The following is a 13023-nucleotide window of genomic DNA, read 5'->3' on the forward strand; positions in this document are numbered from 1 at the left end:
ATAGGACAACAGTTTTAAGTCTGTATCAAATTCACTAGTAGCTTCTCTCTCACCCTTTCACTCTCTCAAATTACAAAGTACTTTATTGACATTAATGTTTTGCAAACAATACTGCCAAAGCATCAACATACTGTATAGTATATATACTCATGTTTATTTCTCTAATGCCAAATTTACACTTTGAAGGTGGCTCAGAAGCGCTTCTAAAGTGACAAGTGTTTTTACACAAACTGTTTAATTCTGATCAGAGGTGGCATGAATGCGTTTACACAGCAATTACAACTGTATACTTCGATACTAAGGCTGAAGTGGGTTAGAGCAGGCATAATTTTGTCTGGCTCTTGTGCAGCATCAGGTCTTGAATTTTGAGCAGGAACAGAGCAGCCCTAACTTGGCGATGTCAAGATGCCTTAAATGGGGGACATGCGCTAGTCTTATGCCAAATTTACATTGCAAAGGTGGCATTGAAGTGCTTCTGAAGTGGCATTTAAGTGTTTGATCAGCGGTGGCATGAATGCATTTACACAGCAATTACAATTGTATACTGTGATACTAGGGGCGAAGGTGGGTCAGAGCAGGCAAAATTTAGCCTTTTATGCTGCATCATATCTTTACACTGAATTTTAAACAGGCACAGAGCAGTCTTAACCTGGCTGTGTAAAGACACCTTATTTTGCTTTTACATACAGCTAATTATTAAGACTGTCGGCTAACCCAAACAGAAAACTTTTTATGCATTTTTAAGAATAGTAAAAACATTATTTACTTCATGTATTTTTATTTTTTTTTACAAATGAGAACACAGATTTTTTCTCCAAAGTAGTATGTATGCGTACAAAACAGTGACAGGACAGAATAACATAAAAATAGTTGCAATATACAAAATAAAATACACTTTCCACAAGACATTAATGAACATTAAGTCACTGTTGTACCGATAATGAAAAAAGTAGTGTGTTTGAAGATCAAAGCTGCTTTCTGCTTTCAATAAAAATTTGGCAGTGACAGTTGCATGAATGTACTCCCTCTCCTCGCTCTTTCTTGACTCTTTGGGTAGTAAAATAGTCCACATTCCTGGACTGTGCTGGGAGGAGAAAAGAAGAGTGTGAAAAACAATGCAAGAACATGTTTAGACCTAGGGAGTGTGACTGAGTGTGTAAGTGTGTGTATGAGATAGAGGTAAATGAGTAAGAGAGAGTTAATGAAACCCAAATGCTTATAAACTGACGGTTTTGATTCTGAATGTTGATAACATCGTACAGGGATGCAAACTCATAATGGGTGACAGACGTGTGCCCCCACACTTAAACACATTTTTTAAACCCATATTATTTTAAACCCTTTATTATTATTTTTAAACTCTACAGTTGGGCAGTAATAGTCACTTTAAATATTCACATTTCATTCATGAAGATGACAAAAAAAATTGTCTCCTGGTGGAAAACAAAGAATTGTAAGTGAAAATAACATGAAATTACCTTTATAACCAGTAAATGGCAGCAGAGTATGGCTCATTAGCTCAGTTGCCATTTCCACTCAGTTTTTTCACTCTTGCTTTTGGATTTATTACGAAATGACTGACTTATAGCAAGATCAGGAAGTCACAAATTCCAAAGGCTCATTTCAGTAAAAAAAATAAAATAAATAAACAAATAAGCCCAGACACCAATAGCCTAGAAGGGTTAATTATTTAAATAGCCTACTTAACTTGTTAACTACAAATTAAGTTAACTTTTAATGGTATAATAATTAACTAATAATGCATTAAATATTTTGACTTTAGATTTCATTTAAAAACTACATTTTTCAAACATTGCCTTAAAAAAGGACTCATCAAAAAAGTGCTTTAAAGGGGTCATATGATGCGATTTCACTGTTCAAATGCGGAGTTTTGCGCATCGTGTGTGTGTGTGTGTGTGTGTGTGTGTGCGCGGGCGCGCGCGCGCGCGCGTGTGTGTGTGTGAGAGAAAGAGAGACAGCGTCACATCACAGTAGAATCAGCTGTCTTAACCACGGCTTGTGTACTGCATCATTACTGTGTCTGTTCCACTTTCGGGCTTGAACTGATGGTAAAACTAATGACATTATTTACTGTCTTTACATTTATTTTGAAAGATGAAGCTCGCGATTATGGTAAGGGGCGTTACATTTCCGACGAGTGCTTGCGGTGTTCGGCCAATCACAATGCACTGGGTCAGCTGGCCAATCAGAGCAGACTGCGCTTGTCGGAAGGAGGGACTTTGTAGAAAACGAAGCGTTTGAGAGAGGCGGGGCATAGAGGACCTACAATAATGTACAGTATTTGAAAAATAATGTGTTTTTTGAACATTAAAGCATGTCAACATATTCTGTTACACCAAATACACAAAATAATGATCTTTAAAAAAGCATAATATGACCCCTTTAAGTTTTATCTTTAACTGTAGAAGCTGCTAAATATATTCAGCCAACACAGACTTGTTGTGTCTGTAGTTTTATTACTCTGAATTTACTCTGCATTAAAACACAGCTCTGTCATCGGCTTGTCAGAAGAATAGTTAATTCCGTCCATTGCTACTATCACCGTCAATCGCGGAACAATTTAGCGGATTCACTCGCGTAATTTTTTACACTCGGGTTTGTCATTCCTGAAACGCTATACGTGGACGGTTGGTCCTCTAGAGTCTAGACAAACGAAACTTTTCTTCAAATTGTGAACGGATTATGTAGAAAAACCGAGCAAATGGCATTTTCCTTACAGCACAACTGACCGAGTTTACTCACGCAAAAACTCCTGATATAATCAATAACTAACTACACAATGAATCTCTTATTTACATCGTGTATGCTTTCTTTATCTTTTGTTATAATGGGAAGATCTGCGAGCGTGTAGAACTACGTAAACTTGCGAAAACAAAAATTAGTTCAAAGCGGATTCGGACTAATCTACTGTACAGTAAACACCTCTCATTGGTCACTGCTTTCAACAGAGATGCCTGTGATTGGCTGCAAAAACACGTTATAAATAGAAACTTTTGGCACACAAAAACACACAGGTGCGTTTGAAAGCAGGTGACTTCGAGCGGATACAGAATTGAGTTGGTACTAATTGTACCGTAAAAAGACCCCCCCCCCAATTTTGACGAGCGTGTCATAGGCACAGTATCTGTGCTGACCAGTCCATCCATTATTTGGGATGGAACGTTCTCTGCACAGGAAGTATAATTACAGTTATAAGGGATTTGCTAAGGTCTTGTCATTGCATGCAATTCACAACATGTTTTTAAAATGTCTGTTGCACACAGTAAGAGAATGTACTGTATAAATTTGTTTCATAAGATTGGAACGGCATGTACAGAAGTTCTGCACGTGTCACGTTATTTGATTACAGGTAGTCATCATCTTCGCCACCTTCACGTTTGGAATGAGTGCTTACGTTTAACCTGTCTGACTCCTTGTTTTGGCAGGTGTGCATATGTGACAGGGTTCAGAGATGACATCCCCATGGAGCGTGCTTGGAAACAAGATCACTGCTCTTGGACGCGCTGATCTGTCCAAACATACTCACATGCCACGCTGCGGCCTACTCTGTGTTGTGCTCTTCCCTGATGGCACAACCCAAAATTTTACTGTCAGTGTGAGTATAAGAGTGTGTGCAGATGTGTTTGGATCGTAGGATGAGTGAATATGACTGTTAAAGCCCTAGAGAGAGAGAGAAGTAATGTGCATTAGCTTGCCTTTATTGGCAGTTTGAGGGTGGAGATGGATATTACACTGGTGCTTCTCTTCTCATGTTCCATATTGCACTGCTGCAACCTTGGCTTCATATTCTGAAGGATACCCGCCCACCCTCACGAGCACACGGGCATGTTTGTCAGGGAAAAACAGTCATGAAGTCAACAGAAAATAAGGTCTTAGGGCTGTGTATCGGCAATAATCTGGCGATACGATACATATCATGATACAGAGGTTGCGATACGATATGTTGCGATACATTGCGATACTGTAAGCAAGGCGATATATTGGGATATTTCTTATATTAGGAATAGGATAATTTTAGGAAAGCTGTCATTAAGAACACTTCAACATATGCAAACCTTTAAAAAAAGTTATTTAACCAGAACACAGTGTGATCTGCATTTGCATTAATTAGTCCCTGTAACATTCAACCTCATCGAACCACTTTTTGTGCAGTACGAGTAAAGGGGGAAAAGTAAAGTGCTTGCAGGATTCTTTGGTTAAATTAAATACAATACATACAATGTCATAACATTTTAATCTGAACAAAATAATTACATCTGTTCAGTATCAAAGAAAAATAAAGTGCTTGCAGGAAGAACATGAAGAACTGTGTGAAGAACATGAGCACACGTGAACACACATACACGCACACACACACACACACACGTGCGTGTAGAGTGTCAGTGTGTGAATGCGGTGGAGAAAATAAAATGCAAATTCACTCCAAAAGTAAAAGTGCGCTTCATGACTTACATCATATCAAAGTCTAGTTATGAACGTCAAGGATAAAAGATTTATAGCTGTTTTAGTCGTTTAAAACACAACCTCAATTATCTAATTATGTGAGGCTTCGACGCGGTATCCGTCAAAAATAGACTAGTGGCCTATCTTTAGCTAGGGTGACCATATTTTAGTTTTCCAAAAAGAGGACAGTGGGTGCAGGTGGGGTGGGGGACTGGATTGTGGTTGGTTGGTGGTTAAAGTAATGCTGAAAGTGCCCAAAGTAGCGCAATCTCTAATATCAAAACTCAAAATATGTCATTTCCAAACCTAATATACATATTTTACAGTCACTGTTATGCATATTTATCATAAACGCAGCTAAAAAAGCTTCCTACCAGCAGTGGCTGCTCGTCAGGGGAGGCACAGCTTCTCCAAAATTTTGAGGTGAAAATGGGAGGGGAGGGGGAGGCCGGGGGAGAGCTGAGCTCTCATGCCTCCTTTGGTAAAAAAAAATAAATAAAATTTAGCCAATCAGCATCGTGTTCACTTTCAGCGCTGAGGAGTGTTGAGAAAGGAAACCTCGCAGGGGAGGCTAGCCTCTCTTCTGGAATATCAACCAATCATCATAGAGACGTATATTATGTGATATTAGTTTGAACGTCTCCCGCTGCGCTGATAATGTACCAAGTGCTTATGATGAGTAGCGATATTGAATATTTGATCGCCCACAGATTTACCAAGCTGTCATTCAGACAGTATATATACAAATTAAAAATAAAGGGAGAACACGCCTAAGCTGGATATAGGCTACAGCAGTCGACTTAATTAAATGGCACAACAGGCAGCTCTCTTTTAACAGATTTTTAAAAAGTGATGGATTTTTGCTTCAAGTGATATAGGCCAGGTAAGTGAAATTATGTTATCTTGCTGTATGCGTGTCGTTTTCTTTAAGTTTTCTGACTAAAAGCAACCAAAAAGCCATTTTAAAGTGGTTAAAAAAATAATAATGATAATAATAATCGGCAGGGATCCCCAGACCAATACAATTAGTGTGCCTCCTCTATTTTAAAACCCACGAGCCGCCACTGCCTACCAGTGGCCGTCCTTCACAAAACTTAACATCTAGCACAGTTTTATCATAGGTAGTAGAATGCAAAATGTTTCAATACAAGCTTTTCAGTCAAATGTAATTTATGCAACATTTCAAGCCTTTAACCCACGGGCGGAAATCAAGCCATGGGAACAGTTTAAAAGTAGCCCAATTCCATCGAGAGAGAAAAATAAAAACGCTGACTTGACAACCCTGCATCCAACACCATCTGCAGGAGTCAGATTTGACTGATCACGGGTTGAGAGGAGAGATGGCTGACAGACCATGCTGGAGGATTTGCTGCTCAACAGATCCTGAGCTCATTGACAAATATCTGATCTTCCTTTACACAGAGCGCACGTGATGGCGAAATCAGAAAGTGAACAGCGAGCGCTCATTCAAAAGAGATTATATTCTCCGCATATTGATAGCAGCCCCCTGATGCGCGACAATTATATGCAATATTAGAATGTTTGTGGGAGTGGGTGGGACACAGTCCTCGCAGGACATTTTGGGCGATTTAGAAATCACGGCCGGACGCAAGGTCCAAAAAGAGGACATGTCCGGGAAAAAGAGGACGTATGGTCACCCTACTTTAGCGAAGCAGCGCAGAGAGATGCTTCTGGTGTGCCATGCGCGGTGCGGCTGCTATAAACACAAGCATTGACTAGAGTGGCCACGATCCGCTCCGGTGGCCGTGGATCCGTAATGTGCCGCAGACGTGTGTGTTCTTCGAATATTTTATGCTGGCATTGCACAATTTACACACCGCATGACTTTTGTCGGGATATAAACTCAAAACGAAACAACTGCCATGAATCTTGTATGATTTTGTTTTATATATAAATATCGATATTGCGTTTTTGAGAATCGATACAGTATCGCCAAATAAAATATTGCGATATTCAAGTGTATCAATATTTTCTTACACCCTTAAAGGGTTAGTTCACCCAAAAATGAAAATTCTGTCATTAATTACTCACCCACATGTCATTTCAAATCCGTAAGACCTTCGTTCATCTTCGGAACACAAATTAAGATATTTTTGATGGAATCTGAGAGCAGTCTGACCCTGCATAGACAGCAACGCAACTGAAATGTTCCCAAGTCCAGAAACGTAGCAAGGAGATCGGTAAAATAATCCATGTGACATCAGGGGTTTAAGCGTAATTTTACGAAGCTACGAGAATACTTTTTGTGCGCAAAAGAAAAAAAAACTACTTTATTCAACAATTAGTCTCCTCCGCACCCCATAGCGCACCCCGTAGCGCCATTTTGGAGAATATCCGCTGGACGTAAACAGCATATGCTGTTCTGTGTCAGCTGCGTCACACGGATACGCTGTTTTCGTTCAGATCAAATCACAACAACGTAGGAAACAGATCTGGTGTGACGCATCTGACACAGAATAGCATACGCTGTTTACGTCCAGCTGATATTCTCCGAAATGGCATTACAGGGTGATGTGGAGGAGATGAATTGTTGAATAAAGTCTTTTTTTTTTTTCTTTTGCGCACAAAAAGTATTCTCGTAGCTTCGTAAAATTACGGTTGAACCCCTGATGTCACATGGATTATTTTACCGATCGCCTTGCTACGTTTCTGGAATTCGGAACATTTCAGTTGCATTCCGAAGATGGACGAAGGTATTACGGGTTTGAAACGACATGAGGGTGAGTAATTAATGACAGAATTTTTCTACTATCCCTTTAATGCTAGATGATAGAAATTAGGCCAGTGGGCCTGAGGGCTCTGCTTGACAAAGGTATAGGGAGTTAAAATTAAATATAAAATAAAAAATGGGTATTAAAATGTTGATTCATGTTAATTGGCTTGTGATTAAGAGAGAGGTTAACTCTGCTAATTTAATTTAATTTAATTTAAAATGATTATTAAAAGCCTGATTTAATTTAATTATTTAAAATTAATTATTAATAGTTAAATAAATAAAATGTTCTAGTCCTTTCAGCAAATTTGAGTACATCTCATTTTCTATCAGTGAATTATATTTTGAATGATTTTTTAAAAGAAATGAATACTTTTATTCAACAAAGAAGGCATTAAATTGACCAAAAGTGACCTTCACAATTTTCACAAAAATATTAAGCAGCACAACTATTTTCAACATGGATAATAAGAAATATTTCTTGATCAAATAAGCATACTAGAATGATTTCTGAAGAATAATTTTAAAATATATAAAAATAGAACACAGTTATAATAATATTTTACAACTGATATGTTTTTTGTTATGTTATTGTATGCTAAACCCTGTAGAATATGGTCACTTTATAAATATAGGTTTTGTAAACTGGTACATTTCCTAAAGGGACAGCATGTGTTACTGCTTTGCAGAAACACGATGCTGGTCATCTGCTGTTCGACTTGGCTTGCGAACACCTCAACATAGTGGAGAAACAGTACTTCAGCCTACAGATCAGTGAGGACACATCCAGCTCTCCGGTAAATGAATGTGTGGTTGTTTGCAAAAAGCAACTGTTTATTGCTATGACCCAGAAATAGAGAAATGTAATGCCCTCTCTTAAGAAACACGATATCAGTGTTATAACTGATCTGTCATTTCAGAAGTGGCTGGACCCCAACAAGCCCTTTAAGAAACAGCTGAAGGGTGAGTGAGAAACTACACACACACACACACACACACAGAGGCCCACCTGGAGTCAATATATTTGTTTTACATTTGTGGAAAATTAGACTGACTATTTAATTTTGCATGCACTTTTCCCTTATTTTTACATTTCAATTCCCTTTGCCATCATTTAATGTTCACTTAAATTAAAAACAATAATTTAATAACACTGCTAAATGTAATAGATTAAAATATTAGTCTTATTCTTCTATGAAGAAGTTAAAATATTAGTCTTATTGCTCTATTAAGAGATTAAAATATTAGTCGCTATTGTTAAAATATTAGTTACTATTATTCTATTAAGAACCCGAAATGATTGCACTGTATTTTATGTATAATCATTTTCTATTTTTAACTGTCTTAAATTAATTTTAAATCAATTTTTAAATCATTCTCAATTTAAATTCCTTGTTTTATTTTTGTGATTATTTTTTTTATGATTATTTTACTTTCTTTTATGTAAAGCACTTTGAATTACCATTGTGTACGAAATGTGCTATATAAATAAACTTGCCTTGCCTAAGAGATAAAAAAATTAGTCGCTATTGTTAAGGGATAAAAATATTAGTTGTATTGTTCTATTAAGAGATTAAAATATTAGTCCTATTGTTTTATTAAGAGATTAAAATATTAGTCCTATTGTTTTAAGAGATTAAAATATTAGTCGTATTGTTCTATTAAGAGATTAAAATATTAGTCCTATTGTTCTATTAAGAGATTAAAATATTAGTCCTATTGTTTTAAGAGATTAAAATATTAGTCCTATTGTTTTAAGAAGAGATTAAAATATTAGTCCTATTGTTTTAAGAGATTAAAATATTAGTCTATTTGTTCTATTAAGAGATTAAAATATAAATCCTATTGTTTTAAGAGATTAAAATATTAGTCCTATTGCTTTATTAAGAGATTAAAATATTAGTTGTATTGTTCTATTAAGAGATTAAAAATTAGTCGCTATTGTTATTAAGGGATTCAAATATTAGTTGTATTGTTCTATTAAGAGATTCAAATATTAGTCGCTATTGTTAAGAGATTAAAATATTAGTCGCTGTTGTTAAAATATTAGTCGCTATTGTTAAGAGATTAAAATATTAGTCGCTATTATTCTATTAAGAGATTTAAAAAATTAGTCACTGTTGTTATTAAGGGATTAAAATATTAGTTGTATTGTTCTATTAAGAGATTAAAATATTAGTCGCTATTGTTAAAATAATGCTGCTGTCAATATAAAGGATTTCCTGGAAAGTGATTTGTTTTATTACTCCTATGAGTCTCTGCTGTGGACTTTCTGTGCGAGGGCGAATAAAACATAAAACACGTGAGAGTTTAGCGCTGTGTGCTTTTCATCTTGGAATATCATGGTTATCACCCAAACCGGTATATAACGACACCCCTATTTAAATTGATAGCGATATTTCATTTTTAAAATATCATGATTATCGTCAATACCAGTATTACACGACACCCCCTAGTAACAAGATAACGATATTTTGTTTTTTAAATAACACAAATATCGTCAAAACCGGTATATTGCGACACCCCTAAATGTATTTTTTTTCCTCCATTCCTGCAGTGTCTATCCATTTTTCATACTTTACATTATAATGTTGGGATAAATGAACTTGTAGCATTTAAGATTATACATTTTTTAATTGATAATTTTTATTCATTTATTTTCATAAAGTAATATAGCATTTTATTACTTTTTTCTTTTAAATTTCTTTAAAACTCTTATCACAGAAATGCGGTTATGATAAACACAAAGGATGGATAAACAGAATGCTGCTAAAATTCTTTGGAAATCTGTAGGGCTTTCTGCAGAAGTTCTGTGGAATCCGATTCCATGCAGGCCTAGAATGCACATGTTTGATGAGTGTGTAATATGAGTTTTGTCATAGGAGCACAAAGAATTTTGTTTCCTTTAAAAGCACATCAGGAGACACATGTTTGTTTTTTTCATATTGATTTGAGGTCAAGTCAAGTCAAGTCACCTTTATTTATATAGCGCTTTTAATTAGGAAAATAGTGTGTCAATAATGCAAAAAGACAATAGTAAACACTGCATTTTTCAGTTAAAGACAGTTCATCATTGAATTCAGTGATGTCATCCAGCTCAGTTCAGTTTAAATAGTATCTTTGCAATCATTTGCAATCAAGTCAACGATATCGCTGGGAATGAAGTGTCCCCAACTAAGCAAGCCAGAGGCGACAGCGGCAAGGAACCAAAACTCCATCGGTGACCGAATGGAGAAAAAACCTTGGGAGAAACCAGGCTCAGTCGGGGGGCCAGTTCTCCTCTGACCAGACGAAACCAGCAGTTCAATTCCCCCTGGCAGCTTTTAAAGCCTGTCTATAGCTGGACATACTGTTTTTCCACGCAATTCTAAAAACTTCCAAGTTAGTTTTTCTCCATTTGCGCTCAAGACTACGAGTTTTTTTCTTGAGAGAATGGGTATTACTGTTGTACCATGGCGCAGTATGTTTTTCTCTAACCTTTTTCAATTTGATGGGGGCAACAGCTTCTAAAGTATTAGAGAAGATAGTGCCCATGTTGCTAGTCATTTCGTCTAGTTCATGTGTACTTATTGGTGTACTTAAATCAGGTGGCTGATTTAACCCTCTGGTATTGTTCATTTGGGAGTCACACTTGTGTTGTTCGCGGTCAAAAGTGACCGGACACCTGAAATAACTTTTTATTTTATTTTTTCCACTGAAATCAATGTTATATATTTTTGTTCGATAATATTTTTTATTTTTTATTTTGTATTTTGAGAGAATTTCATGGTACTATTTAATATTTATGCAATAATTATGATACATTTTTCCCATTGAAAATAATACAAAAATTATTTTTCTAATATTTTTTTATTACTTTTCAATTATGGCAGTATTTCATGTTCTGTGGATTATGGTACACTATTAAGAAGTGCTAACCTGCAAATGCTATATTATCAAATGCAATATTTATCAATGTAACCCAATGTATAGATTAAGTTTTTTTTTAAATCAAATAAATTTTAACATATGAGAAATTGTACATATTCAATTAAGAAAAACACTTAAAAGGACTTCAAGGCTTTACTCAAGTGAAAACAATTTCATCATCCTCATGAATATGGTGGGTTTCTCTCATATCTAAAGGCTGCAACACACCAGTTTTTGTTCCGTGCGGAGTTATACAATCGAATCCTTTCATGATAACATACAGCACGCTGCTAATACTAATTTGTTAATTGTGCAGTGTGAGATTCATTGGTCATAACAGAACTTTGTGAGATCACGATGAACAAAGAGTGACAGCTTTTTAGTGGCAAATAAATTTTAACATATGAGAAATTGTACATATTCAATTAAGAAAAACACTTAAAAGGACTTCAAGGCTTTACTCAAGTGAAAACGATTTTATCCTCATGAATATGCTGGGTTTCTCTCATATCTAAATGCTGCAACACACCAGTTTTTGTTCCGTGCTGAGTTATACAATTCGAATCCTTTCATGATAACATACAGTATACACGCTGCTAATAATTTGTTAATTGTGCAGTGTGAGATTCATTGGTCATAACAGAAAAGTATTAAATAATAAAATAAATAACTAGAGAAGGCTGACTATAATTCGCTTGCTTCCATTTAGTGAGAAAAGCCTACTCTTCAACTGAATTACAAAAAAAAGCTCCTCTGGTCTTCAGTGATGCGAGGATAACGTTTGAGCGTACACGTATATCTGAGCGAGAGAGGCAATTCATAAAAGAACCATGTATATTTAAAAGTACACGTCCACTTTTGTGTGAGTGAAGGAAATCTGCGTGCGAGTGCAGATTTGTGCTCGCGCATTACATGGATCACGTAACATTTATGCACTCTCGACATTTGTCTTTAAGATCACGCTATAGAAATCGCCTAAAATTAAGTATAAAGAGGAGAAGAAAGCGGCCCTAGGCAGCTGCCTACACTTGCCAGGATCCGCCACTGCCAGATGCAGTTATAAATACTAAAAACAAGCCTATCGCAAAACATCTGGTAGGGGGGGCACCTGGGGTGGCCAGCCAAATTTCAGGGGGGGGGGCCGGTGCCACCCCTGGCCACCACGTAGACCCGGCCCTGGTGTAGGAGGTGTCTGTTTTGCACTCTTGATATTTTAGAGTGTCACCCCTTCATTGCTGTGCACTTTTGTTCTGCATCGTGAATGATTTGTAGATTGTACACACAAAAAAAATCTCTGTATTTTCATATTTTTGCGTATTCATTTCCAATGGCGGTCAGGTCATTTTTGACCGCGAACAACACAAGCGTGACTATTGTTTTTTTTTATGACCATTTAGCTTTTTCAAGTCCACGATTTTTTTTTTGTGGTCACATAGTGACTGCCATAAAAGTCAGCGAGTTTCATACCGTTCCGATAAAGTAGCGATTTTTTTTTTTACATTTCAAAACACTTTTAGAGGGTTAATTAATCAACTTACTTGAGTCATCAGACGTGATGTGCATGCAGTAAAGCACAGACAGTGATTGCAATTCGTCTTTTGTCAACTGTTTTTTTACTTTAAATTATGGTTTAATAAATTGGCTTAGATTTCTGGGGAATTGCCTTTTGCCTTCCTTTTTTTAGAAATAGTGTGATACTGAGCTTACATTTAACTGATCAGTGAATATTTGTTACTTGCATTTATTATGTGTTTTCTTCTGACTGTGTCCTCTGCTCTCTCTCTCTCTCTCCCTCTCTCTCTCTCCCACTGTTATTCCTTCAGGTTCTGCTCCGTTCTTTTTAATATTTAGAGTGCGGTTCTTCATCTCTGACCCAAACTCCCTCCAGCATGAGCAGACCAGGTACATCTCCCTGT

The 13023-nt window shown here is 36.4% G+C and overlaps 1 protein-coding gene across 3 annotated transcripts in view; it reads left to right on the forward strand.

The window, feature by feature from the left end:
* LOC107657714 (tyrosine-protein phosphatase non-receptor type 3-like) overlaps nt 1–13023 on the forward strand; it is a 31013-nt gene that overhangs the window by 1331 nt on the left and 16659 nt on the right. For 2 of the 3 annotated variants that reach the window (XM_016445933.1, XM_016445936.1), the window contains exons 2-5: nt 3447–3616; nt 7888–7995; nt 8119–8161; nt 12931–13009. In XM_016445933.1, coding sequence (XP_016301419.1) covers nt 3473–3616; nt 7888–7995; nt 8119–8161; nt 12931–13009 — 374 coding nt within the window. In that variant the 5' untranslated portion in view covers nt 3447–3472. Of the gene's footprint in view, nt 1–3443; nt 3617–7887; nt 7996–8118; nt 8162–12930; nt 13010–13023 lie in introns of all 3 variants that reach the window. The other variant, XM_016445935.1, reaches the window with a different exon arrangement.

This window comes from Sinocyclocheilus anshuiensis, unplaced genomic scaffold (assembly GCF_001515605.1).
Source record: "Sinocyclocheilus anshuiensis isolate Anshui unplaced genomic scaffold, SAMN03320099.WGS_v1.1 scaffold43, whole genome shotgun sequence".
Classification (NCBI taxonomy): domain Eukaryota; kingdom Metazoa; phylum Chordata; class Actinopteri; order Cypriniformes; family Cyprinidae; genus Sinocyclocheilus; species Sinocyclocheilus anshuiensis.